This window comes from Balaenoptera borealis (genome assembly GCF_965194805.1).
Source record: "Balaenoptera borealis genome assembly, chromosome: 9".
NCBI lineage: Eukaryota > Metazoa > Chordata > Mammalia > Artiodactyla > Balaenopteridae > Balaenoptera > Balaenoptera borealis.
Window position 1 is genome coordinate 7,287,755 of NC_138873.1, and position 25,796 is coordinate 7,313,550.

Genomic DNA, 25,796 nt, shown 5'->3' on the forward strand with positions numbered 1-25,796 from the left:
CTCTGTGGGTCACCCCAAACCGCTTCTCACCCCATCCCCTTGCTCACACTCTCCTGTCTTCTCGCTGTCAGAGCTCTGCAGAAGTACTACACCTCTTCCAGGAAGCGTCTCTGTTGGGAAGGAAATTAAGTTTTCCTTTCTCTAGAGTAAGGGCTCTGGAATCAGAATGCCTGGAATAAAACCCTGGCTTCACCATTTTCTAGGTGTTTGACAATCAGCAAGTTAGTTGACTTCTTTATACATCAAATTCCTAATCCGTGAAATGAAGGTAATACCACCTCATTCAGAGATACTGTGAGAATTTAATGAAATCACACACATAAAGCATTTAGCCCATTTAATGTTTAGGAACATTAAAATACTTAGTAAATTTTAGCTATTGTTATTATTATTCCTTATTTTCCCATCAAGCTATCTCTATTTCTCCAACATATTTTATCATGATTTACAGTAAGAAATATCTTTTACACATATAGATATCTAAAACTACAGTTTCATGAAACACTATTACTCTTTCTACATGTGACTAGGACTCCGTCCAGTTTTTTTTTAGTGTTGATTTTACAACCCACTAGAGGGTCAAAACCCATAATGTGAAAAGCACTGCTTTCTTTATATACATCTCTACTACCGTATTTCTCATACTGTACCCTCACTAGCCATCTAAGAGCCTGAATGTTCTGTCTAAGAGATCACTGAGGACTGGGATGATTGAAAGGTTACTCTGAGAAGAGAAATCCCCAGGATTTCTAATGGTCCCACTACAGCGTCTGACTACTAATGGTCCCACTACAGCGTCTGACTACTAATGGTCCCACTACAGCGTCTGACTACTAATGGTCCCACTACAGCGTCTGACTACTAATGGTCCCACTACAGCGTCTGACTACAATCATTTCTTAAACACATGGGTCCTTGTTTCCCTTACCTCAATACATGACACATCGAGTCTACTCAGCACTGAATAAGATTTCATAGCTGTGAGGTCATGGACTCCACTGTCAAATATTTCTGGGAAAGGCCTACTTTTTTTTTTTTTTTAACAGGAAACATTTCTCAAGATTTCCCGGTCTTTAATACGTCAGTGTCAACTGTAACTCTCCCAAGAGTTCCCAAGTTTACTTGACTACAAAGTATTTGTTTTGAAAATTATCACAAAGACCTGGTATCCGTGGGAACTACTGGTTATGTGAGAGCCCCTGGAGAAGACCCTCTTTCCTGTCACCAGGCTCAAGCTGAGGAAATCTCCGCCGAACTCCAAACCCTCTTCCACACCTAACCTGCCCAGGCCTGTCAAATGTGGCATCACACTTGTTTTTGCTTCCATGGCTTTTAAAAAATTCCACCTTAGTCCAGTACCTTGTTTTACACCGTATGACTACAACGGCATTTCTAGCCCTTCTCCCTATTTTCCTCCCCAGTTCAGGCCGGCAGGTCAAGCTTCCTCAGTGCCCTCCTTACCCCCACTCCCTGAACATAAGAGGCTTTCCAGCTCAAGAGGCTTCAGGGGCTGCCCACCATCTCTGGGTAAGGCCTTAATCACCTAGCCCATCGCTGAAGAGTGGCCGTGATCGGGTCTCCCCTACCCTTTCAGTTCCACCTCCATTTACATCTATGCTATCCAGGCTGGGTCGGGCCAGGCCAGGCCGGCTGGTCTATTCTTCAGTCACTGGGCCTCCAGATGGGTTTCTCCTTGGGTACTTTTCCTCTTGGCCTGAGGCAGACCTCTTTCCTTCAGGGGCCAGCCCAAGCCTCATCCCTCCCTGGAATCCCTCCTGACTGCTCCAGGCCCGGTGATGGCTCTTCTGCTGCCCAGTCTCACACTTTTCGAAGGGGAGCTGTGGTGGGAAGAGCATGGCCGGAAGGCAGAAGGAGTGCAGTCTGGTCCCAGCTCTCAGTTACGACGACCTCGGCCAAATTATCTAGCCCCTCAGAAACTTTTATCATTTACAGAAAGAGAACAGGTTCTATTCTGCCCATGACTCAAGACTGTTGTGACGAAGAATATGTGAAAGCATCTTGTGCTAGACCACAGATTTTTCCGCTGTTTATTCTTCGGGTTTATATTGATGACTTCTGGTTCATACTGATTGACTGCTTTATAAGATGAATGCTTTCTCTCAGCTTCTTAGCATAAGACATACATGGCTATTCATTCCGCAAATATTTATTATATTCCTACCATGTATAAAGAATTATGCTAAGGGCCCACCCAGGTGACATATAAAATGAACCATCACACTGCTTAAAGAATACAAAACTGAGTAAGACATGTTCCTGCTCCAAAGGAGTTTATAAAAAATAGGAAATGGACACAAACACAGCACAGACAGAAAGTGATGTCAGAGGTATAAAAAAGATCACAAAACATTAACGTAGAAGGTCTAATAATTCAGAAGCTAAAGCATATTTTAGCGGAAACTGCTCACCTTATGCTTAAACGTGTTAAGTTCAACATTCTTTCTCTTACCCTTAGTCTGACTGATAAGTGTCCGAAGTTCCCAACTTCTTCGAGTTGACCCACTTGAATCACCTTTTGGATATGCTGGTTCTGCAGAAAGTATTTTTTCATACAAATTAAGACTTATAAAACAAATAAGCTTATTTAATTCAGAGCAAGACTGAAATGGTGAGTAGCGATGATTAGTTACCATCAACCTGTCATTCCTGGTGGTTAATTTCTGTTTGAGGTGAGTGTGAAAAGCTGTCTCTACAATCATTTATAGCAAATTGCACCAAGCTAAAAAGTTGTTAATGGAGTTACAGGACTTTAACCACAAAAACTTTCCACAAGTAACAGACCTTAGAATACTGAGCAGAAACTGGATTCTTTGGGGGCCCCCCTCCCGAGGCCCTGCCCAGGAGCCCAGCAGAGCTACAGCAGGAGCAACCATGTGGTTTCTGAGCAAAGACTCCTAGTTCTGCATCATAATAAAACTTCAGCATATCATCAACAAGCACAGTGCCACTTTATATTTTTAAAGTGAATAAGCGTGCTCAACAATTAAAATATCAGGAATAATAACTTTTTAAAATTATTTAGCAACAAAAAGAAAAGATGCAAATATAGCTAAAAAGGCATCTATTAAAAAGCCGATGTGTTCAGCACTAATCCTTCTCACAAGGCTCTGTCACTCCTTTTCGTCATTTCTTTTAAAAAGCCTTAACAGCAGAAACTGGTGGACTGAGACAAACGGTTAGGCTGACTGGAGATGCAGGTGACACCTTACACACTCACCATCTCGCTCCTCGGTGGGGCTCGAGTGACGACTCAGGGACCTAAACTGCAATTCGGCCGCTATGGAAGCCAATCGATCATTCTCAGGGACGCTGGAACCCCTGTTTTAATATTTTTGAAAATTAAGCTATCAATTCAATGGAACTCAAAATGAAAGATCTGTGAGATTCTTCCAGAGCAGGGATTCTCAACTGGGGGTAACTTTCCCCCCCAAGAACACCTGGCATCTAGTGGGTAAAGGACAACACAAAGGACAGTCCCAAACAAAGAATTATTCTCCCAAAGTAGCAGTGCTCCTACGGAGACACCTGTCCCTGGAGTTTGGAAGGAGAACGCGTGAGAACCTGACTGCATCATGTATCGCTTTATGTTAAAAACAGCAACAACAAAAAAAATAAAACAGTATTTACTGAAGTGTCATTGACATGTGCTGAAAGCGCCATACTTTAAGCCCAGGATGGATAAAAAGTATGAGCCAAATCTGGCTAATATTTAAAATCATCACATTATATTTATGTACTTAATTCTATTTGAAGTGCTAAAATCATTACATGATTCAAAGAGCTCAAATCTCTTAATGAGCAAATGTAAGGGAATACCTATCAATTTCTCAAGCAGTAGCCAAGCAAAAGTGCAGAAGAGCAGGAAGCTTAACGTATAAAGGGCAAAGTTAATTTGCTGCTTTTCCAGAATAAAGTGTTCAGCCATCCAGAATGAATCCATAAAGATTAAAGCCCAGAATTAAATAAGGGAAAGTGTTAAAATTATAATTCAAATCATCCAAAATAAATACAGTGTTAGTTTATTAACAAGTTTAGTGCATATTTTTTTAAATGAATGATATAATGAAGTATGGTAGCATTTATGCTCTTTTTTATTATAGACTGAGTAGGTTTAAAGCAACATTGTCTACTGGACAGACATTCACAAATTATGAAGTATGCACTGCTCCTCTATTTCCCTAAACTCTCATATCTGGTATAGTACTTGTTAAGTCTGAAGTGACGGGGACACCTTCCACTGCCATTAGTTCATCAAAGAGTCTTGGCACTGTTTCCTGGAAAAATCACTGATGCTGAAGTGAAGAAACACACCCCACTCCTAAGCTGTGCCAAAGCCTGGGACCACAGAGAAGCCACGCGACATTTCTAATTTCCTGATTTCCCAGAGAGAAGATTAGCCAATTCGACATCCTCACATTTTTGCCAGTGTAACAGGCAAGAAAACACACTTAGATGAAGTGATGCACGGGTGGAACGTTTAACAACCGTTTGCAGGGGGAGCGGCAGGGTATAGACTTCAACAATTTCCGTGGCGTAACAACTGGCTTGCAGGATTCCTGAAAAATGAACAATCAGCTCTTGCAGACCAGTAAGAGGCAGCAGCGAGAAACTGCAAAAATGTTTTCTGAACAACGGTAAAATAACTGAAGCCCAGACTATTTCCTAAGTCAAACTGTATCGAATCAAAATATTTATCAGAAGCTGTGGGGCAAAGTAAAATTTCACCGTGGCTGACGTATCTCTAAGACAGGCAAGGGCTGCACACACGCCTGCCGACGTCAGAAAGCGCAGGTACCACCCTGCCTCCTCACAGCCTGTTCACGGCCCAGGGCTGCTCGGAGACCCCGGCTGAGGGGCACGTGTGGTCCCTGCACAGGCGCGGGAGGCTGGGCCACGGGGTTAAGGCTGGAGGCGGCCGGGAGGCTGGCGACCCGCGGCTCTGCACGCCCTCACGGCTCTGCTGTTCTGCACCTACGGCCACACACACCGCCACGAAGGACAGATCACTTTATTCCTCTGTGAACGAAGGCCTTCAAGATGGCATGTTACAATGGAAGTAAAATTTCTAAATCTCAAGGATCGTCCTAAAGCATAAACGAAGAACACTTCTGAAACGCTGCTCAAAACATGCTGAGAAACTACTTAATGCAAAGCCTGGGGGACAAAACCCGGGGAGAGGCCGACTGCACGTATTTTAACTTCTGTACTCAAGTACATTCAACGCACACACCACCAACTTATAAAAGCCTCAACCAGAGTTCACGAAACCTCCAGTTCTGGAGAAGTTGCGTGTGAACCACAGTTCTGGCTGAGTGTTCCCCTCAACTATGACTGCGTTTTAGGGCACATCGCTTCCCTTACTGCGTTAATAAAAAAGACAGTTTTAACCCCCCGCAGGGACATGAAGCACGTGTGGAAATGTCTGCCATGAAATGTTCTAAACATGAGAAAAAGAGGGTAAATGGGGATTTGTTCAATGTTAATTGTTAATTTTTTTAGTTGACTGCTTAAGCTGTAAAGTACTTCGGCATTTTTTTTTAGGTTATAGACAGTTGTCGCTAAAAATTAGGAATATTAATTATTTTAGTGAATGAGCAAAATGGAAATATCTGTAGAAATTTTAGACTGTTATAAACTAAGTCTAAAAATATTTTAGTCTACTTTAAATTCTAAAAGCATGTGCCATGTTTCTGCCAACATACTAATATTTTTTCTTAGGAGCAGGATACAGAGCACTGAGTTCTTTCAAAATTTCATCTTTTTTGGTCAATTTTGTTCGACTCTATCATCATCCTTATGGGAAGATGAGAATAGTGACGGTGTCCATTCTACCAGGCACAAGGGGGGAATTAAGAGCCACCAAATGTCCTTTCTCCATTAAGCATATGAGACCCTGATGAAATCCTCTACCCTCCCTGCCCACTCCCCCCCCCTCAAAAAAACCCAGCTAGAATGGGAAAAACTGCCACAGCCTCAGTACTTCTACAAAAGACTTCATGCAAGAGACTTAAATTTTTCTGGAGCCTGCCAAACATCTGACAGCTCTCTCCAGTAATGATCTAGTCTCCATATGAGACACAAACCACATGAACTCATTTTTCCACTACTATAAACTACTTCTAATCAACAACTGCATAAATTAGGAAACCGAGTGAGAAAAGTAATCCTCTTAGAAAAACAAATCACCACCTAATGGTATTACCTAGAAGTCATCTTTGAGTGACTCCTCAGAAACTCCTCAGGAAAGGCACTATTTGCCAAAACTCTCCTATCAGTGGACCGGGTTCTTTCCTCTGACACTCTTTTCATAGTTATTATGAGCAGAGACTCCGGTCATTTTGGTTAACATTTGTGCCAAAGGAATGTAAACATCAGGCAGATTACCGACTTGTGCTGGAGCCTTGGGACCACGACCCCCCACGGAGGGCCCCTGAGCGTCACACACCGCGGGGAAGCAGGCCCCACGTGTCCCGGGACACATCCCCAAAGCTGAGGTCGCGGCGGCCGCGCACCAGGGGCGGGGGGAGGAGACGTGACGCTGGTCGGGGGGCTACCTGGTCTCATGGGCACTGCTGATGGGTTTGGGCGGCGCAGAGTCGCTGCCGGAGGGGCCGGGGCGACCGCTGGCGGCGGTGGCAGTGACAGTGGCAGCGGCGGGGCTGCTGAGGCTCCGCGTGTCCGCAGGCACGCTCCGGGTGCTGGGAGGAGAAGAAGAGCTTCAGGAACACAGGTGACACAGGGGATGGGCTCTCACGTGGTTTCCATTAAGAATAAAGTCGGGTGAGGAAGCCAAAAATAATTGTCAAATATAAAATGCAAACTGTTCTTTGAGATTCTGGTCTAGGTACGAAAAAGAAAAATAACTAATTTCGAACTAATTATTTTTAACAATAACTGTGGTCCTTTCCTAGCAAGTAATGTAAAAAAATAAACTTTAAAAAACTGATTATACAGGGGAGAAAAAATGCTCACTACTTCAAGATGCAGAAATGCCACCACATTCCAAGTAAGTATTTTGAATGTACTAGAGTTTCCGAACTCGCTTTAGAATTTAAGTTGCTTCGTAGTTACGTACACACATAAAAGTCAAGAGTGGAAGGATCACTCCAGTTTTTTCTCCACTTTTAAAATGACATTTAGTTCCGTTTTTCAAATGTTTACCATGCTATGCACACTCAAATTTGTTTTCCTAAAGTTATTTTTCAAAGAAAGGAAAGGAAAGAATTATTCCAAAGCTGGAAAGCATTTAGTAGCTTGAGGTTGTAAATAAGCTGAGAAACTAAGTTATCTTGAAAGGTACAAGTCTGTTTCAAACTTGCAAGTCTTCTTTTGTAACTAAGGCACTGTGGTATGTCTTCAAGATAACGAAAATAAGAGCTTTTTAAAATGTATAAACAAGAACACAGAAAACAGTATTTGGTATCAGAGCAAAAGCATGAGCAGCTCCTGGAGCGTCAGAACGCACATCAGAGAAGAATCCATAAAGCGAGCAACTAGACAAGCACCAAATACCTGAATCCCTCTGGAGTTGGGATAATCAGATGCGGGTTAGGAGGGTCGCTATGGCATCGTGGTACCTTCACAGGACGGGGGCTGTTCCGATGAATGGCTGCCAGTGAAAAGAGCGACAAACGCAACTTGTTAAGGGGTCAGCAGAAAACTGTCAAACCAGGCAATTCAGTGGAAATGGGAGGTGGCTTGCTTTTGCTGGTGATCAAAATAAAACCATTTATATAAGTAAGAAAATCGTACTACATACACAAGTGCTGGGAAAATGTCACTTTCTGAAAGTTAATAAAATTATATTACACATTTTAGAGACAGATGAAAATGTGGTTTATGTGGCATTTCTCCACTAAAAAGGAGTTCTTTATGTTGTCTGAACTTTTAAAAAGATTCTGGTCAGGGGTGATACTTCAATAGGTCCTGAGCTGGGGAGAGGTCACTGTCATTTTCGTGAGTACTGGGAGTTTTATTTAGTTCCTTTAAACCAAATCAGGAGGATGGACACTGGTTTAAATTGATTATTCTTTTCAGAACATGTTTTCTTCTCTTCTTCTTTTAAATATTCTGGTAGAAGGTAAATATGGATACGATTTAAAACAAAGTTTAAAAACTAGATAAAATTTTAACCAAAATTTAAAAAGAGACCTTACCTAGCAATTACAAAAATGCTGACAATTCTACTTCCCCAATGACTAAATGTAACTAGTCATGAATATGATATATTTTGTCTATTTCTCCCTAACATGTTTTCCTCTGATTTTTAACTTTGTTTTAACCCTCCCTAGTTATTTTAAAAATGTTATATTTTCTCTTCACATGTTAATAATTTTAGTCTACATATGTTTTACTCTAAATATGTTTATCCTAAATGAAAATACTTCCTTCTTCATGGCTTTTGTTTACTTTTAATAACACTACACAGGAGAGAGAGGAGTACCAAAAACGGAGAGATCTGAAGGGAAAACTTGCAAAACAAAAATCAAGTAATTGTTATGAAGAAATCCAGGCAATCTGTATCTCTGGCTCATTATATCAACTATTACAACCCTAAATGGAAGTAATTCAATAGGCAAATTCAAAGGCAAAAAGAAAAAACAAAAATGATTTGGTGAGAATGCTTATGTCTTTAATTCAGCAAACGTACTAAGAACTACTGAGTCAAAAATTACTACAAAATTTTCCCATGAAGGTATAAAAATAAAGACATCCTGTTAAAACACACACACATATGGGGCTTCCCTGGTGGCGCAGTGGTTGAGAATCTGCCTGCCAATGCAGGGGACACGGGTTCGAGCCCTGGTCTGGGAAGATCCCACGTGCCGCGGAGCAGCTGGGCCCGTGAGCCACAATTACTGAGCCTGCGCGTCTGGAGCCTGTGCTCCGCAACGGGAGAGGCCGCGATAGTGAGAGGCCTGCACGCCGCGATGAAGAGTGGCCCCCGCTTGCCACAACTAGAGAAAGCCCTCGCACAGAAACGAAGACCCAACACAGCCATAAATAAGTAAATAAACAAATACTTTTAAAACACACACACACACACACACACACACACAAGTTTAACATTCTTCATTCATGAAACAGAACATTTCGTTTAAGAGTATGTATATCTGTTACAAAACTGTGCTACTTCATTGAAAAGAAAATCCAAATGGCCAATAAACATAAAATAGATGCTCAAATTTCACTAGTGGTGAACATTTATCATAGAGATGTTTTTCATGGCAAAACTAACCAAACAAATAAGGAAATGGTGGAAAGAATTGTAGAATATCCACAATGGACACAACGTAGCCAATAAAGAGAATGAATTGGATCTATACTTGTTGACATGGAGGGATTTCTACAATTGTCAGAGATTAATATCCAATGTGATCCAATTTTTATACAGTAAATGGCAGGAAAAAAAACAATGACATCTGTACTTGTGTGATTATATGGGCATAAAGAAAGGTGTGGTAAAATGCATCCGTGTAATTATATGAGTATACAGAAAATATAGAAGGTTCTATACCAGACTGTCACCATCTGCTTACAATGACAGAGTGTCTATCTACCCATCCGTACGAGGGTAGAGCAGAGGGAGAGAAAACAGTAAGCAGCAACAACGACAATGTGCTCTCACTTTCATTAATTCCTCTCGTAAGGAAAGAGCACAGAACCAAATGATGACTCCTGCCATGTGCAGAGCGCTACAATTCACAAAATGTCATTACATTATTGAACCCTCATTAGCATCTGATTTTAAGCATTAGTAGGGGAGGCTCAAAGATGTTCAATGAGCAGCCCCAGGTCACTCAACTGCCAGGCAATCTGGCTCTCCGTCCAGGGCAGTTTCCACCATCCCAGTGGCTGAGAGGACGAAGGCCAACTCGTGCCCACAGGGAGTGCTGCGAACCGACTGTCCCACCCGCAGTGTGGGGCGAGGCAGGGTCAGCGGCTCACATGCCAGCAGTGACTACCTGTGAACTATGTGGGTATGAGGTTTTTTTCCCTTTGTAATATTTTTCTACATGTATGTTTACTACATACATTTTCTACATTGTAATTTTTTTCTACAATGAAAATGATTCCTTATGTAATAAAATACTTTAAAGAAGTAATTTTTACTGAATTATTTATCATGTATTCTTAGAGAAACATTTTGGGAAATCAGAAACAAAGTATTTATGATTATATGCTTAATCAAAAGATTGATGAGAATATAGCACGTTTTATATAAAGTGTTCAAATAGTTTTATAAATGATAACTTTCATTTCACAGCAGCCTTGGGAGAAAAAGAGGTATAAACTGGGTGAATTTTAAAGATAAAGAAATCGAGCATTAAGACCTGGTCTACTAAACTTTGAGTAGCTAGCAAGTACCCTTTAAGATACAGCTGCTGCTCAATAAATTTACCATTTCTGAATTATTTTCTTTTGTGTAAATGAAATGTTTAAAATTTCTAAGTTTTCATTTTTGGTTGTTTATTACATATAAATATAGTTTTGCTTTGGTTTACTATCTCAAGAATAGGGTAAGACAGCCGTTTTCTGATACATATTTTGTTTTAAAGTTTCAACATACACTGTAAAGCTACATGTCAACTGGAACTGAAAACTGTAATATAAGTACATTATAGCAGAACTTAACTTTTTTCTTTTTTTAAGTAACACCAAATAGGAATGGGGGGGGGGGACCAATTAGGATTTTCTACATTAGTGAGGAATGGGTACTTGGGAAAGCTGTGAAGAAAACAAACTCATTCTCTTTCAAAAGGTGAGGAAGGAAGGGCAGAACAATTATACTCACCCACCTGCAGCAAGAAAGGCCTTGCTTCTTACCAGACAGCTATTTCTACAAGTCTCTCCTCCCCAGAGGAAAAGAATTTAGGGGGGAGAACAGAATGAGAGTGTTGGTGTAAAAAGAAAAAAACCTGCAGTTTAATGCTGTGGACAAGCACAGACCACCTTGTGCTTGCATTTTAATCTTCCTGTTAAATTCAGAAAGACTACTGTGGAGTTCTCTTCGTATACACCTCATTCCTGTAACTTTCATTGTCATTTTCCTGAATATTCTTAAAGAACCTCTGTAGCATTTTAAATAACTGCAATGATGAGACAATGTGCTCACCCAAACCAGTAGGTTCTAGGAGAGGCGCTCTAACTGTTTTCTTACCAAGGTACAAACCTGTAATAGGACTGTGCGGCTTTCCTATTACATGGCCAATGCATTCATTCATCAGGGCTTGTAAACTCTAGAAACCAAAGGAAATGGAAAAGGAAAAGAGAAAAAATGTACACTCAATTATATAAGTCGCACAAATTAGGCTTTCGGTATATTTAAGAGAAACAGGCTATCCTTAAGTAAATATTTTCAAAGTTAGTTTAAAAGAAAATAGGTATAAACATAAATCGTACATAATTTAAGATAATATACAATTCCATTTTTTATCAGCTCCCCACAGTGCAATGATGTACACAAACAAAGGACTTCTGTAATCACCTCTACTATTTGGAGGCTAAAATGAATGAATTCACATTTGAACAACATCTTTCTGATCTGATGGAATTTATCTGGATACTGGTGATAATATTTAACATTTGCCATTATGCTCTATATTGACGCACACTGGACTTCCCTGGCGGTCCAGTGGTTAAAACTCCGTGCTTCCACTGCAGCGGGCGTGGGTTCAACTCCTGGTTGGGGAACTAAGATCCCACATGCTGCACGGTGACTAACACCGAAGTGAAACAGCTATTCCTTGTTCTTCATTAAGCTGCTAAAAAGCAGCAGCACTTTATAAAATACAAAACTGACACGTATTTTGTAAGTGCCAGGCTGCACAAACAACTGTACGCTGACTTGGTAAGCTGAACAATATTGTTATAAAAAGAGCACTGAATGTCCTACTCTGCTATTAGTGCTTTAACCTCTCAGCATTATCATTACAACTATGTGAAAATATTTAAGAACCGCTTTTAAATTAATAAAAAGATACACAATCAGAACTAGAGAGTGATCAACTTATTTGTGTTTTTTAAGGAAAAACACTTTAGAATATCCCATACCAGGAAGTCATCTTCTGGTAAAGCTGAAATGAAACCAGGTTCAATGGCTTGCAGAAAGTCAAAACCTTGAGTTGCCCACCTGTCATGAAGGAAAAGTTCAAGAGTCACAAAACAATCAAGAAGATGCCATAGCCGTTTTAGTCTATACAATACTGAAAAGTAATCTGATTGGAAAATTACCATCTAGGACAAAACACATTTGTGTCTCTATCATCTGCCTCGTGTTGAGTAAGTTTACAGCATGTTTTGAGAAAGACAAATAGCTTTTTAGTAAAGGAACAGGTTACCAATTTCTTTTCCATTTACACTAAATAACGGGCGTAAATTTCATGAAGGAGAAAAGAAGATTAGCAATCAGGAAGACCTGTCCAGGGAGAATGTGAACTGCTTAAAGATAACTCATTTTGGAACAATTACAAAAGAAAAAGTTTTCCAAGACTTACGGGGGCTTCTATGTAAATAGGTTCGTTTTTAAAAAAGGAAGAAAAAAACTGATCACCAAAGAGTTCAAAATGCTTTTTGTGTCATCTGCTCAGAAATCCCACATAAAATATAAGAATGAAGTATCAGCAACCCCACATGGCTCATGAAGGAGCCATCCTACATGGTCATTACCTGGGTCTTGTCCCTCTACCACTCTCACATTTAGTCAGGACGTAATTCATCCATTTCCGGGCAAAGCTTATATACTTGTCTCCTATCTTCTGTCTAAACTCGCCAGACATCAAACGAACGACTTCTTTATGATACTGTAAGAAGATTTCACGTATATCAAAATTAAGAAGAAAACGATTACACAAATACCTAAACACTATAATGCTGTTTAAATGTCATTTTTCTAAAAACAAAAAGCAAAAGCCAATGAACTTCACATATTCTAAAAAGAGTGCGAAGAGTTATAGAGAAAATAATGTCTTAAAATGCAATTTCACAAATGTCTTCCTCATAAGTTGAAATTAAGAATATGCTTTTTTATGATATTAAACATCTCTTAAAGAAGGTTTTTAAATGTAAGTGGATAGCTGTTAACACAAAATAAAAACTGGGTAAATATCTGACAGTTTAAAAGTAACCCAGCATTTCTGATATTCAATAGGGATGTAAGATGCCATTCTTGACTAAGCTGTGATTACAATAATGAGATCATGAGATTTGCTGTACAAGATTCCTAATGCTTTCTGTAAGTAAGTTACAAAGCAATTGCAAAATTGTACTGGGTTTTTCCTCTTGTTTTGTACCTACCTCGAACCCAAAATTGTACCCTTGAATCATGGCTTCTCGGTAATACTGCTGCAACGTAGCAGATTCAGATTCATCAACTTCAGCGTCAAATTCTGAAGTGAACATGTGGTCCACTCGGTCAATGGCGTCACTTATTCTGTTGCAAAGCTCTAATGCATCATTCTAAAGAATCCCAAACCATAATTAATCCAAAGTGCAACAAATCACACAATACTTATTGTATTTTAGAGGAAGATTTCTTTCATCATCACACAGACATTGACCATTGTAATATATTCCAGTCATATTTATTTTGGTTATTCAAAAGGAATGACCAAAAATAGAAAAAAATTTAGTATTTTCATTTTTATTTGTATTAGGTATTCTTAAAAACTTATGAAATACAAAAGGAAAACAGTCCATTTAAAATATAATGCCTAATTACAAGGTGGTCTTTGAATAGAGGCTTACAGCTTCGATATTTCTGCCTGTCAACCACCAGTTGTTTTCTCCCCTCGGTGGGTGCTCAAGTGTAAGTAAGGTTTCAATTCCACAGAGTGAACTATGATTTCCAAATGACCTCCACAGTGTTATTAGTCGTACTGCCCTTCTTATCTCCCTGCTCAGGGGTTCTCAACCGGGGCCAATGTTACCACCCCAGGGGATACTGGCAACGTCTGGAGATATTTCTGGTTGTCCAAACATGGGGTGGGGGGGGGGGGTGTTGTGAAATCTACTGGCATCTACTGTGCAGAGGCCAGGGATGCTGCCAGACATCTTACAACACACAGGGCAGCTCCCCCAAACTAAGAATTATGGACTGACCTAAAATGTCACCAGTATGGGGGTTGAGAAACCCTGCCCTAGCTCAAGCTTTGTTGTCTTCCCTAATTAATAGTACAACAGCTCCAAATTGGGTTCCCTTTCCACCCACCCTTAAACACACACGTATGTACACATGTCTCTATCAGGTAGTTCCTCTACATAGTATTCCAAAATATTCTTCCAAAATCTTCGACAATTCTCTGGGGCTTAGAAGATGAAATCCAAAATCTCTCAACAGCCTGATTTTTGCCCACCTGATTTTACTAGCCTCATCTCTCACTACTTTCCACTGTATACACCAAGATCCAACCAAATCAGACTGCTTGATATTCAGTGAGCGTTCCCATAACCCTGGCCCACAGACACCAATGCCCAAATGTTTCTCTTACTGGTCCCTTCCCAATTTGCATCTTTTGAAATACTCCCAAGCTGAAATGCCTCCATGGCAGGAAGTCCCAGATGCTACCAGGAGGGTCTAATCTCTCCCTCCTCTGTACTTTAGTGTGACAGTTCAGATCCTTAAGGCTACAAATTCCTTAAGCTCAAGGAGAATCAATATCTTATATACTTTTGTACTCTCCAGAATTCATTAACTCAAACTAAAAGAAAAAACAAAAGTCCCCTGCCCTGGTATCTGAGTGGGGTGACAATCTATAAGAAAGAATGTTTATAGATAAATAAGACAAATCAGATTGACAAAAGGGAAACAAACGTTTATCAAAACTACTTGTAATTTCAAGAAGTTCTTCTTCTTCAAGAAGTCAAGCCTTAAGGTGACTGAGAAGACTGACGGGCTGCGGGAAAGTGTGCATGAGACCAAGACTGATAAATGGAGTGCAAAATAGGAAGCAGGTGAAAACGGGAAATAATGGCAGAGAAGGCAAGGCTCTGCCTTGTCATGAACTTGAAGGCCTTTCTGCCTGTCTGCAACTAGCTTTCTCAATTAATTTGACTGAATCATCTGTTAAATGAAAGAATAAATAACTCTTCTTTTAAATTACACATTTTTGACTTAAGGTGCCTCTAGTAAATACTGGTAATTGCTAAAGGAGAAATAAACTTGGATTAGGAATGAGGAGACCTAAAAGTCCAATACTGACCAACCACTTGACCATTAAGAAGTCATGTAACGATTCAAATGTTTATCCTCTCCAATTCTAATGTTACACAGTTCCAAGAAAGATCGAGGAAATTTTTAATTTAGACATGGGAAAAATGGGAAGAGAGGGAGAATGGGGAGGACAATTTAAGAGTTCAAGTCCCTGGAGTGACTTAAATTATAACAAACTGATTCTTCCCTAGCATTACACCAAACGTAAATAAATTAGCTACGGTAGAGCTGATGGTGAAATACCTTCAGCTGCTGCAAAGCTTTGGCGATGACGGGCTGACTGGATGTCTGCTCCTGGCGTAGAGTCATGAGTCCTTCAGTGGACTGCTGGAAAGTTTTTCTATGAATTATGAGATGGGCAGACTCCATGACAACTAGTAAAAGATTATCCACCTGGGAGGAAAAGCAAGCACAGGGCTTAAACACAGACCCACTTAGCTTTCCACTCTAGTTCAACCCCCAGTCCCAAAACAACACCAACCTCAGGGCCACCAGGCCAGCAACCATCTGATCAGAAAGTAGTTGTCAAGCACAGTTGCTCCCATGGGGCAGCACACTGCAGTGGGCACTGACGGTTCCGCTCTCCAGCGCAATGGGGAGGAGCCCCGTGGAATTAAGTGGGCATGAAGTCTTTGAAGTATGCTAGAACTCCAAGAAATTCATTACTCCTGGAGCAGAGGGTGTGTCTGTGTGTGTGTGTGTGTGTGTGTGCTGAAGCAGCATGTGGAGATAGAAAATGCAGGAGTAAGAGTGGGATGAGATGAGGGGCCTTGCATGAAACAGAAATCAAGACTTTATGATTTGTATTCTTTAAGTGATGGTCATTGCAGTATTTTGAGTAGACCTGTGATGAGATGTACGAATTTTAAGGATCATTCTGGAAGTACCAAAACAAGCAAACAAATACAGAATTGGAGGGAGGGAAGGCGAGGGTTGAAGCAAGGAGGGCCCTGCAACAGTCCAGGAAAGGGCTGGTAAGGTCTGACCATGGCAGCTGCTCTGGGGATGCAGAGAAAGGCTCATGTACTAGAAAGGCTTCGGTGCTGGGGCTTGTGACTAAGTGGGAAGGGGGGGAGGCTGAAATTGTATGAACTGTCACATCCTGGTTTAAACAACTGAGTGGACAGAGCACCAGTCACTGAGACAGAGAATACAGAGAAAAGGCAGATTCGTAGAGCTGAGGGGACAGTTGGCCAGGGTGCCCAGCTCTGGTCAGGCTGAGTTCAAGGTGCACAGGTGCACTCACCACCGCTGTTCCAGAGCTGAACACAGAGGCATGAGGAGGCTTCTTACAGTTTTAATTACTGAGTTACACAGATTGTCATGGGATCCCTGTTAGGTAGGCAGGTGACAACCTTGACTACAAAAATGAACACTTAAGTAGCCAACAAATCAGAGTACTTGGAGAACTGGGCTTTCTGGAACTACAAATTAAAGGAGTAGATAACTCCTTTCAGATCAGGGGTGGTTGGCTCTAACTACATACATGGCTGGAGTAAGGAAAGATATAAAGAAAACATTTCAAATATTTTGGTATAATTGAACATACTTAAAGAATTTGGCCGAATATTTTAGTACAATAATGCTACAAAACTATCTATTAAAACATCAAGGTCTATTTTGGGGAAGTGGATACTTGAGACTGCTTAAACCGATCATTCATGAGCTGCTAACAATTCCTTTTCCTAAAAGTATTTTACGTAAGCAATGCTGCTTCCAGGCACTGGGGGAACGGTGGGGCAGGGACTGGGAGTGAGACAGACCTGCATGCTTCTCAAGGTATCAACAGTCTCCACCTGAGGCACAATTTTGACAGGCTGTGCCTCCCACGTGGCCCAGCTGCCATCTGAGTCCTGAGCGCGGTCACTATGTTTGGTTAGAAGCAGATAGGCGTCAATTAGTAGTTCATATGAGTCTTTCGAGCAGTCCTTTCCTGCGGCTGCATTGAGTAACTGCAAAATAATACTCTTCTCCTCAGCAATGGTGTCTGGAACAAACACCTGCAAGTTTTCTAAGCCAGGAATTTGTACCTGGAAAAGAAACAATCCAAAATCTTGAATTAAAGAACATAGTATATTATAGAAAAAAAAAAAAAAAAACTAGAAAAGGACAAGTGGGTTTGGGCAAGGAGATGTGGGAAAGGCATTAATTAGAGCTATGAGGGGAGCGGCAAGTCCCGTCGACCCTGGGCATCCACAGAGGCCTAGTTCCGAGATCCCCTCGGATACCAAAATATAAATATATACGCCCTTATATAAAGTGGCATAGTATTTGCATGTAACCTATACACAACCTCCCGTACACTTCAAATCATCTCTAGATTACTTATAATACCAAATACAATGTGAATGCTATGTAAAAGGTTGTAAATACAATGTAAATGCTATGTAAATAGTTGCCAGCATGTTGCAAATTCAAGTTTTGCTTTTTGAAACTTTCAGGAATGTTTTTTCCCTGACTATTTTCAATTTGCAGTTAGTTGAATCAGCGACTGCAGAACCCGCAGATACGGAGAGCCGACTGCAACTCAGTTCAATGGGACCGGAGGAGGGAGAGTGTGACTGTCCTGGGGGAGAGGCTTGGTAAAGTTTGTCCACGTACAGGGCATCCTTCAATTTCTTTATTGTCAACAACAAAGAGAACACTCATCAGGGGAAGCATGTCAGCCTGAAACAACCTGAGCGAATGCCACTTTGCAGTGCAGTTTTTAGGCAAAGCTGTCCCCACAGAGCAATGCACTGCAGTGGGCACTGGTGGCTAGGGTCTTCAGCACCAGGAGCGGAATCCCAGGGGAGTATGCCGGCACCATGTCTTTTTTTTTTTTTAATTTATTTATTTATTATTTATGGCTGTGTTGGGTCTTCGTCTCCGTGCGAGGGCCCCCCCCACAGCTGCGGCAAGTGGGGGCCACTCCTCATCGCGGTGCGCGGGCCTCTCACTATCGCGGCCTCTCTTGTTGCGGAGCACAGGCTCCAGACGTGCAGGCTCAGTAATTGTGGCTCACGGGCTTTGTCGCTCCGCGGTATGTGGGATCCTCCCAGACCAGGGCTCGAACCCGTGTCCCCTGCATCGGCAGGCAGACTCCCAACCACTGCGCCACCAGGGAAGCCCCCGGCACCATGTCTTTGAAACAGAAAGTCACCTGACTCAGTGAAAGGCAATAAATGTTAATACAGATCCACTAATTATTCTTGACAGGGGCACCGTAAAAAGCCTTTTAAAGATCACTTTAACAAGGGGTACATATGTGATTACGTTGTGCAAGTCACACATAAACACACGTGGGATAAAACTTCCAGTGACATCATACACAGATTCTAAAAGTACTAAGCTCAAACAGCTTAAATGGGAGCAAAGATGGTGACTCAAAAAGTGGGTCTAGGGCTTCCCTGGTGGCGCAGTGGTTGAGAGTCCGCCTGCCAATGCAGGGGACACGGGTTCGAGCCCTGGTCTGGGAAGATCCCACATGCCGCGGAGCAGCTGGGCCCGTGAGCCACAATCGCTGAGCCTGCGCATCTGGAGCCTGTGGTCCGCAACAAGAGAGGCCGCGATAGTGAGAGGCCCGCGCACCGCGATGAAGAGTGGCCCCCACTCGCCGCAACTAGAGAAAGCCCTCGCACAGAAACGAAGACCCAACACAGCCATAAATAAATAAATAAATAAATAAATAAATAAAAATTAAAGAAAAAAAAAAAGTGGGTCTAGTGATGGCCAGGACACTGACATCAAAGATTCATGTAGAAAGTTTGAATTGTTTCAGGAAATGTGAGGGTGAGAAAACAATTACTTAAAAGCAACACATTACTTTATAGACATTATTTTAAATATATATGTGTAACTAATTTGATAAATTATATTGTATGAGTAAATGTTTGGGGTTTTTCTTCTGCATTCTTAAAACAAGTTAGTTAAGTCAAGTATGAAAAACTTTGTTTTTCTAATTGTTGCATTGGGAAATTATGGGACAGTCTTAAAACTGGGGTCCACATATGGCCTGCAAAGCCTAAAATATTTACTATCTAGACCTTTAAGAAAAAGTTTGCCTGTTTAGAGTAAAGTAAGAAAGGTAAAATAATTATGCCACCTTAAATACATACCTTAACGTACTGTTTTGATTTCAGGACATCCAGGAGGTCTCTAACTGGGGCTGAAAGTATGAACTCTGCAGCTATTTCCAGGTCCTAGGATCACAGTTACAAAGAAACTTCTTTAGGGTTAGCTTTTTAAAAAATAAGATAAAAGAAAAATAAGAAAAAAATAATAATTAATCAGGATTGTTAACTCACCTTTCTCAGCATTTTAGCAAATCCAAGTGCTTTGGAGGCTCTTTCTCTAGCCTCGTGAAAGAGCTCCTTCAGTGCTCGACTGATCTCTATAACAGATCTCCTGCCAAGTTGATTGAAATCCAGTTAGAATACATTACGGTATGCCAAGAAATACACAACAATACAGATGAAGCAAATTCCAAATCACGTTAATGAAGACCGAGGATTTTAGAAGCAAGCAATTATTGGGAATGGATTCATAATATTCAAAAGCTTGCTCCCTACAGCTTTCTAGAAAGTACTTGTATTTTTTAAATAAGTAAGGCACACTTAATAACCTCCAAATAAGAGTATGCTCAATCTTCTAAAGGCTTCATTAAGATAATTCTTGGAGTGTGAAATAAGTTCTTGACTCCCAGCTCATAATCTAACTAAAAAGGAATATATACATAATAGTAGTGAACCAGTAAACGTTTAACAACCTGCTCTCCCAAAAATACTGTCTTGTGTGGTGCTTGCCAATTTTCATGGTGTGAATACTCCCATCACAGGTGTTTTCCATCCACCAACAGGACATCACTGAGCTGTAACTTGGGAAGAGATGTGCACAAGGCACGTGGCCTCTCTGGAGCCAGGACAAGAGTCAGCCCCACAAATCACTGCCCATGAACCCACGTCTAGTAAACAACCAGAGCATTATCAGAGCCATTCTCTAGTTCACCATCTTAATTCTTGAATTCTCACATTTTGAATCTTCCATGTGAGCGTTCAAAACTGCAAGACCTTCTACAAACTAATTCACCCCATTTCTCAGCTATTAGGTATTTTCCCAGGTGAGAGCCTATGTGGTCAACTTCTTTCTCTAATCCTGGCATAAAGACATCCCAGTGTTCTGAAACCCAAAAATGCGTTTTTTATCAAATTTTGGAAAGTGAGAGAAAACATCTCTAGAGAAGTTAGTTCTGCCTGAGCACTTCCTAATGTTGACTCATAGGATATTGCTGATAATTGGCCACTAAATAGCTATATGAGTATTACATATGCCACAAAAACAGCACTTTAACGTGGTTCATCCTCAATGCCATCTGCACAGAATTGGAGGAAATGCAGTAGATGTGCAAGCCGTGGTTTCAGGTACTCAAGCTTAAAGTTCAACAGAAGGGATAAGCTTAGTATAAAAACAATAAAAATGTACCAAATATCAATTAGATGTATTCATGGACTGCTACAGAGTCTTTAAAGGACAGAAACAATTATTTAATTAAAGACATTCCAGAACATGTGAATGAATTCTACTCTACTCATTTTTAGTCAACTTAAACAACATTTTCTCTAAGGACACTGTTTTTATTAGGTTAAATAAAAATCACCTTCAAAGACAATTTGACATAAAACCATAACTAAGAGATCATATAAAAAGACAATACAGTAGTAAGAAATAAATCCCTTTATGTCTACTACCCAAATTCTTCAAGTCTAACATGATTTGGTTTCAACAAGGCTCATTTCAGGCTCATTACCAAGACTAAAACTACATGAAATAAAAAATGGGAGAGGAAAGAAAATGCAACTTCAACCTTATTTCATCTGAAGCACTACTATCATCAGCACTGGTCCAAAATTCTGCACAGCTCTCCTGTAAGCCAAATTCTAGAAAACTTCCTGTAGATTTCAGCAGCATTCCTGCAATGTCACTAAGGGAACAAAAACAACAAAAGTAAACCAGAGAAGAAAAACTGTCCTCACTCACTCTAATTCTTGAATGAGAAACTCAAAGATTCAGCTATTATTTTAATAGTTTAAAAATCAATGACAGTGAGAATTTTCTTTTAATATAAAATCATGATTAATGTGAAAAAAGTAGAAATCTCTATTATGGAATGTATGTACCTTTGTTCCACAACCAGTTTTTCATTATAAACCTTAAAATCTTAAATTACATTCACAGTAGCTATGTAATTATCACACATATTATTTTCATCTTAAACAAATGTTCAAAATGGTATAAAATGGCCTCAAACATATATCTACAACAAAATATTTTTTAAAAGCTTAATGAACTAAATGTTGGAGTAAGAAATAAAGTGAATTCCTTAAATGCAATTGTTCTTAAAAACTTCCCTCACAATTAGCTTTCATAGTCAATAAACATGAACTACTCTAATCAGCTGATGCTTCTCATCAAGTATACAATCTAAATACTAGGGTTAAAATGCAAACCCAATCGTATAAAATAAATCTAAATGAGCTTAGTAAAAATTCAACGGCAGCTTACTGGTTTCTATGATGAAAAGGAGCTTATAACCTAGTAAAACAGAGCAGGTAAGTCTACAACCAACATCGGATGGGGCAGAAGGTAACTGCTAGGGGAGCTGTCTGAGGAGCGAGATGAAACCCAGCTGAAGGTATGAGTTCAATGGGCCCTGCGGGCAATGCAGAACTGCAGCAACTACAACAGTGGGAAGAGTGGCTCTGACAGGAAGAGAATGGAGGAGGGGGAAGGAAAGTCCAGGAAGAACAATAAATATGATCAAAGGGCATGACGATGTGTTAAGCAAGACGCATGTTTGTGAAAAGAAACTGTCAACCTGGAAAGAGCACAGGAGGGGGGGATAAGATCAGGAAGGTAACCGGGCCGTGCTGTGGAAGGCCCTGGATGTCATGGAACTGTGTGATCTTCCTTTGGTAGGCAAAGAGGGTGGGCTTTAAAAATAACCGACTGGGAAAATGTCCTGATTGGAAACATGCTTTTAAGAGCAGTAGTATACAAGGATATTCAGGATCAATTTATTCAACAAATATTCAGTATCTGTTATGGAGTAAGCAGTACAGAACAAAACAGATAAAATCCCTCCAGTGAATGGAGAAAAATAAATAAATAAAATTTAAAAATATATATACAGTATTTCAGATACGGATAAGTTCTATGGAGAGAAATAAAATAGGGAAGAAAGCTAAGGTGTACTTGCAGGTAGGAATTTCAACTTTTAATATGCAGAAGGTAACACTTGGCCAAAGACCTACAGGAAGTGGGGAAATGAGTCATGGAAATAACTGGTGAAGAGCAGTCCAAGTAGAGGGACCAGCAAGTGCAAAGAGCCTGAGGCCAGAGCAGGCCCAGCCTGTGAAACACAGGAAGGAATCTCCTGTGGCCACAGAGTAAGCACAGGAGAACCCAGGAGACGAGGACAAAGACTGAATGAAAAGCCAGACCGTACCAGGCCTTATGCGCCATTGTTTAGGCATTCTCACTTTTATCTGAGTGAGGAGGAGAGCCACTGGCATGTTTGGAGCAGAGGTAAAAATGGCCTGATGTACATTTTAACAAGATCACTGAGAATAAACCACAGAAGATGAAGGGCAGAAGCAAAGAGACTACTTAAGAGAGCTACTACAGCAATACAAGTAAGAAATAACAGGCTGGCAAGAGGGGAAATAGGCAGCGGTGAGCAGAGGTCAGATTCTGGATGTATTCTGAAGGGACAGCCGCATGGAATTAGAGGTGGTGTGTGAGAGAAGAGAAAGGAGTCAGGGTTAATGCCGAGACTGACCGAACCTGGGACAAATAGTGTATGAAGCAGAATGTTGCACTAACACAACAAACGCCCAGAACTAGAACAGTGCAGGTGGACAGTCCCACAGCAGAGGCAATGAAAAAGCTCTGGAGCTTCTCAGAACACGAATATGAAGTTGAAGGCCAGAGACTGCACTGAACGGAACCTGAAGGACAAGCAAAAGATAAAAACAAAAAGACTGACAGGGTACAAAGTGAGGGTACAAAGAAATTATATAACAAGAAATGGTAGTGAAATGAAACAGTAACCTTTAAAAAAAATTTCCTTAACAAAGCCTGACAGCCTGAGAACAGAAGATGCAAACAGAAGAAATTACAGGCAAAGCAGAACAATGGAAAATTAAGAGGGGGAGAGATGCTGAAAATGGTAGTGAATGCATTTTTTCATAAGGCTGACTATGAGAGCCAATCTGAATAGGAAAACAGGACAGACTGGGAACCTCGGCCTGAAGGACTGGATGAGTCCTGAGACAAGAGCAAGTTCACTGTTCACTCAAAATAAAGATAGAGGAAAACATAAAAAGAACTGGTGGTTAGGGCAGAAAAGTGAATACATCATCCTGAGATACTGAGCATGGAACAAAGACCGTCAGGGTGAGGACAATGAGTTTCTGAAGTGAGAAGGAAACTCTGTAAAAGCTGAAGTCCTAAAGAGTGCACATAAATGGAGGGGAAGGAAACATGAGCTGGGTGTAAAAGAACTCATAAAAAGGAAATGAAGAAATAAAATGGCTGATGGGGCAAGTGAGAGAAGGCAGCACCAAAGAACTGCAGCAGAGTTTAGAGCCAAGGAGAGGCCTGGTCCTCAGTCAGTCAGCAGGGGAGTGGCCCCCAGCAAACACCACACGCACCCCACATTCAACACTCAGGTGCCTGTACTCAAGAAGATACATTCATTTCCTAGAACAGACAGACCAGTGAGCACTCCCCCCCTCCCTAATGCTTTTCCTTGGTTTACGTTTCAATTCTTTCACCATATATAAATACCCAGTTTATAAAGAGATTCTGTGACTAGTATTACATTCCCAAAACCAGTATCAGTGAAAATACGTACTTGTTAGGCTTTGGAAGTGCCCACCAAGACTGATACAAAAGGTCTCCAGGTCTACTCCACTTGTCAGAGGCCTTAAATTCTCCTCCTTTTGTATAACCAAGAGGGTGTACTCTAAGGCAGGATGTCTCAACTTCAAACTTGACATTTTGGGTGGATAATTTTTGTTTGGGGGGCTGTCCTGTGTCCTGTGCATTGTGGGATGTTTAGCAGCATCCCTGGCCTGTTCCCACTAGATGCCAGTAGCCCCTCCCAGTCAGTACAATCAGAACTGTTTCCAGACACTGCCACACGTCCCCAGGGGGCAAATCACCCCTGGCTGAGAACCACTGCTCTAAGGATAACAAAGCTTCGGCACACAAAAGATATGAATGATTGTCATTTTCATGGAACTAAACACTCAAACATGTAGAATAGAACTGGTGAGCAAGCCAGGAGTACAACTGAGAAAGGAAGACAGGCGTATAAGGATTCCTACCAGAAAAGTTTTCCAGCCTGTGCTTCGCCTCCCCGGATGTAATGGATTATTTCTTTGGTGAAATTCCATTCTTCTTCTAACAGATTCTTTAAACTATGAGACGCTTGAGGTAATTGCTGTAGCATTTGGATCCAGCTTCTCATGTAATCAAAATATACCTTAAAATACAAAAATGTAAAAGGAGATATCTGAGAATAGAATTCAACAACCCACAACTTTCATCTCTGTTAACATGAAAGCTATAAATCAGAAGGGCGAGTGGAAGAGGGACCACTGAGGCATGAAGCTCTGAGAGAAGCGAGATTCTGCATCACTGTTAACTGATGTCTAAATAGCATTTTTCTTTAATTGTGTAACTCGACTCCTCAGCAATTTAACACATTATTCACAATTGCTGCAAGTTACTAAGAAAATAACTACAATATTTGCACTGTATAGAAAAGTACGATCAAGTTAAAAAAAATCAAAATAGCATACAGAAATTTTCATTATTAATATATTGTGAATAACATTCCTTTAAGAGGTTGGGACCTTTATTTCTTTAATTACTTACTTTAACTTTAGATGGTATCTTACGTGTTAAGAGGAGGAAATGAGCACACTTCTTCCCACTATACCTTCCCAACATCCAGATTTTCGTGATATAATTTTTCAAGGTTTATGACATATAGATTATGATCTATAACCAAAATACCCAATCTTTCTAAGGTGGGGTTTATGCCCACCACAAGTCCTCTACAACAGCTTTCCCAGTCCTCAATTCTTATCTTGATTTATCTGTTGCTTAGCAGGGTTTTACTATCAAGTAGATTTTCTCAAGACAGGTTAACAATTGTTATATTATGAAACATCACTGTTTGTGGATTCTTTTACTGAAAGGATAACTTGACTGGGTATAAAATACTTAAGTTACACATTCTCTCCCTCAGAACCTTGAAGACATTACTCCACTACCTTCTAATGCAGTGTGTCCTGCTAGTATAAAGAAAACTGATGCCAGACTAATCACCATTCTCCCTGCTCCCTGAAGGTGGCTTCCTTTCCCTGCTTAGATGTTTACAGGACCCTTTCTCTAGTCTTGGATTTCAATTATTTCACCAGGCTACATCTTAGGGTTCACTGAAATGAATATTTTCTGAGATCCAACAATAACTTTCAGTAGGCAAAAATCTGGGGTCTTTATTTCAAAAAAACTG

At 40.6% G+C, this 25,796-nt stretch overlaps 1 protein-coding gene across 10 annotated transcripts in view; it reads right to left on the reverse strand.

Annotated features, from left to right (window-relative positions):
* The window catches only part of MAP3K4 (mitogen-activated protein kinase kinase kinase 4), a 154,248-nt gene that overhangs the window by 11,187 nt on the left and 117,265 nt on the right, over positions 1 to 25,796 (reverse strand). For 4 of the 10 annotated variants that reach the window (XM_082404517.1, XM_082404518.1, XM_082404514.1 and 1 more), the window contains exons 6-19: positions 24,601 to 24,758; positions 21,075 to 21,191; positions 19,519 to 19,618; positions 19,330 to 19,413; positions 16,996 to 17,262; positions 15,476 to 15,625; positions 13,318 to 13,479; positions 12,691 to 12,824; positions 12,076 to 12,154; positions 11,183 to 11,261; positions 7,534 to 7,630; positions 6,576 to 6,719; positions 3,239 to 3,339; positions 2,471 to 2,551 (exon numbers count right to left, since the gene is read on the reverse strand). In XM_082404517.1, coding sequence (XP_082260643.1) covers positions 2,471 to 2,551; positions 3,239 to 3,339; positions 6,576 to 6,719; positions 7,534 to 7,630; positions 11,183 to 11,261; positions 12,076 to 12,154; positions 12,691 to 12,824; positions 13,318 to 13,479; positions 15,476 to 15,625; positions 16,996 to 17,262; positions 19,330 to 19,413; positions 19,519 to 19,618; positions 21,075 to 21,191; positions 24,601 to 24,758 — 1,753 coding nt within the window. The remainder of the gene's footprint in view (positions 1 to 2,470; positions 2,552 to 3,238; positions 3,340 to 6,575; positions 6,720 to 7,533; positions 7,631 to 11,182; positions 11,262 to 12,075; positions 12,155 to 12,690; positions 12,825 to 13,317; positions 13,480 to 15,475; positions 15,626 to 16,995; positions 17,263 to 19,329; positions 19,414 to 19,518; positions 19,619 to 21,074; positions 21,192 to 24,600; positions 24,759 to 25,796) is intronic. The other 6 variants (XM_082404519.1, XM_082404516.1, XM_082404522.1 and 3 more) reach the window with 3 other exon arrangements.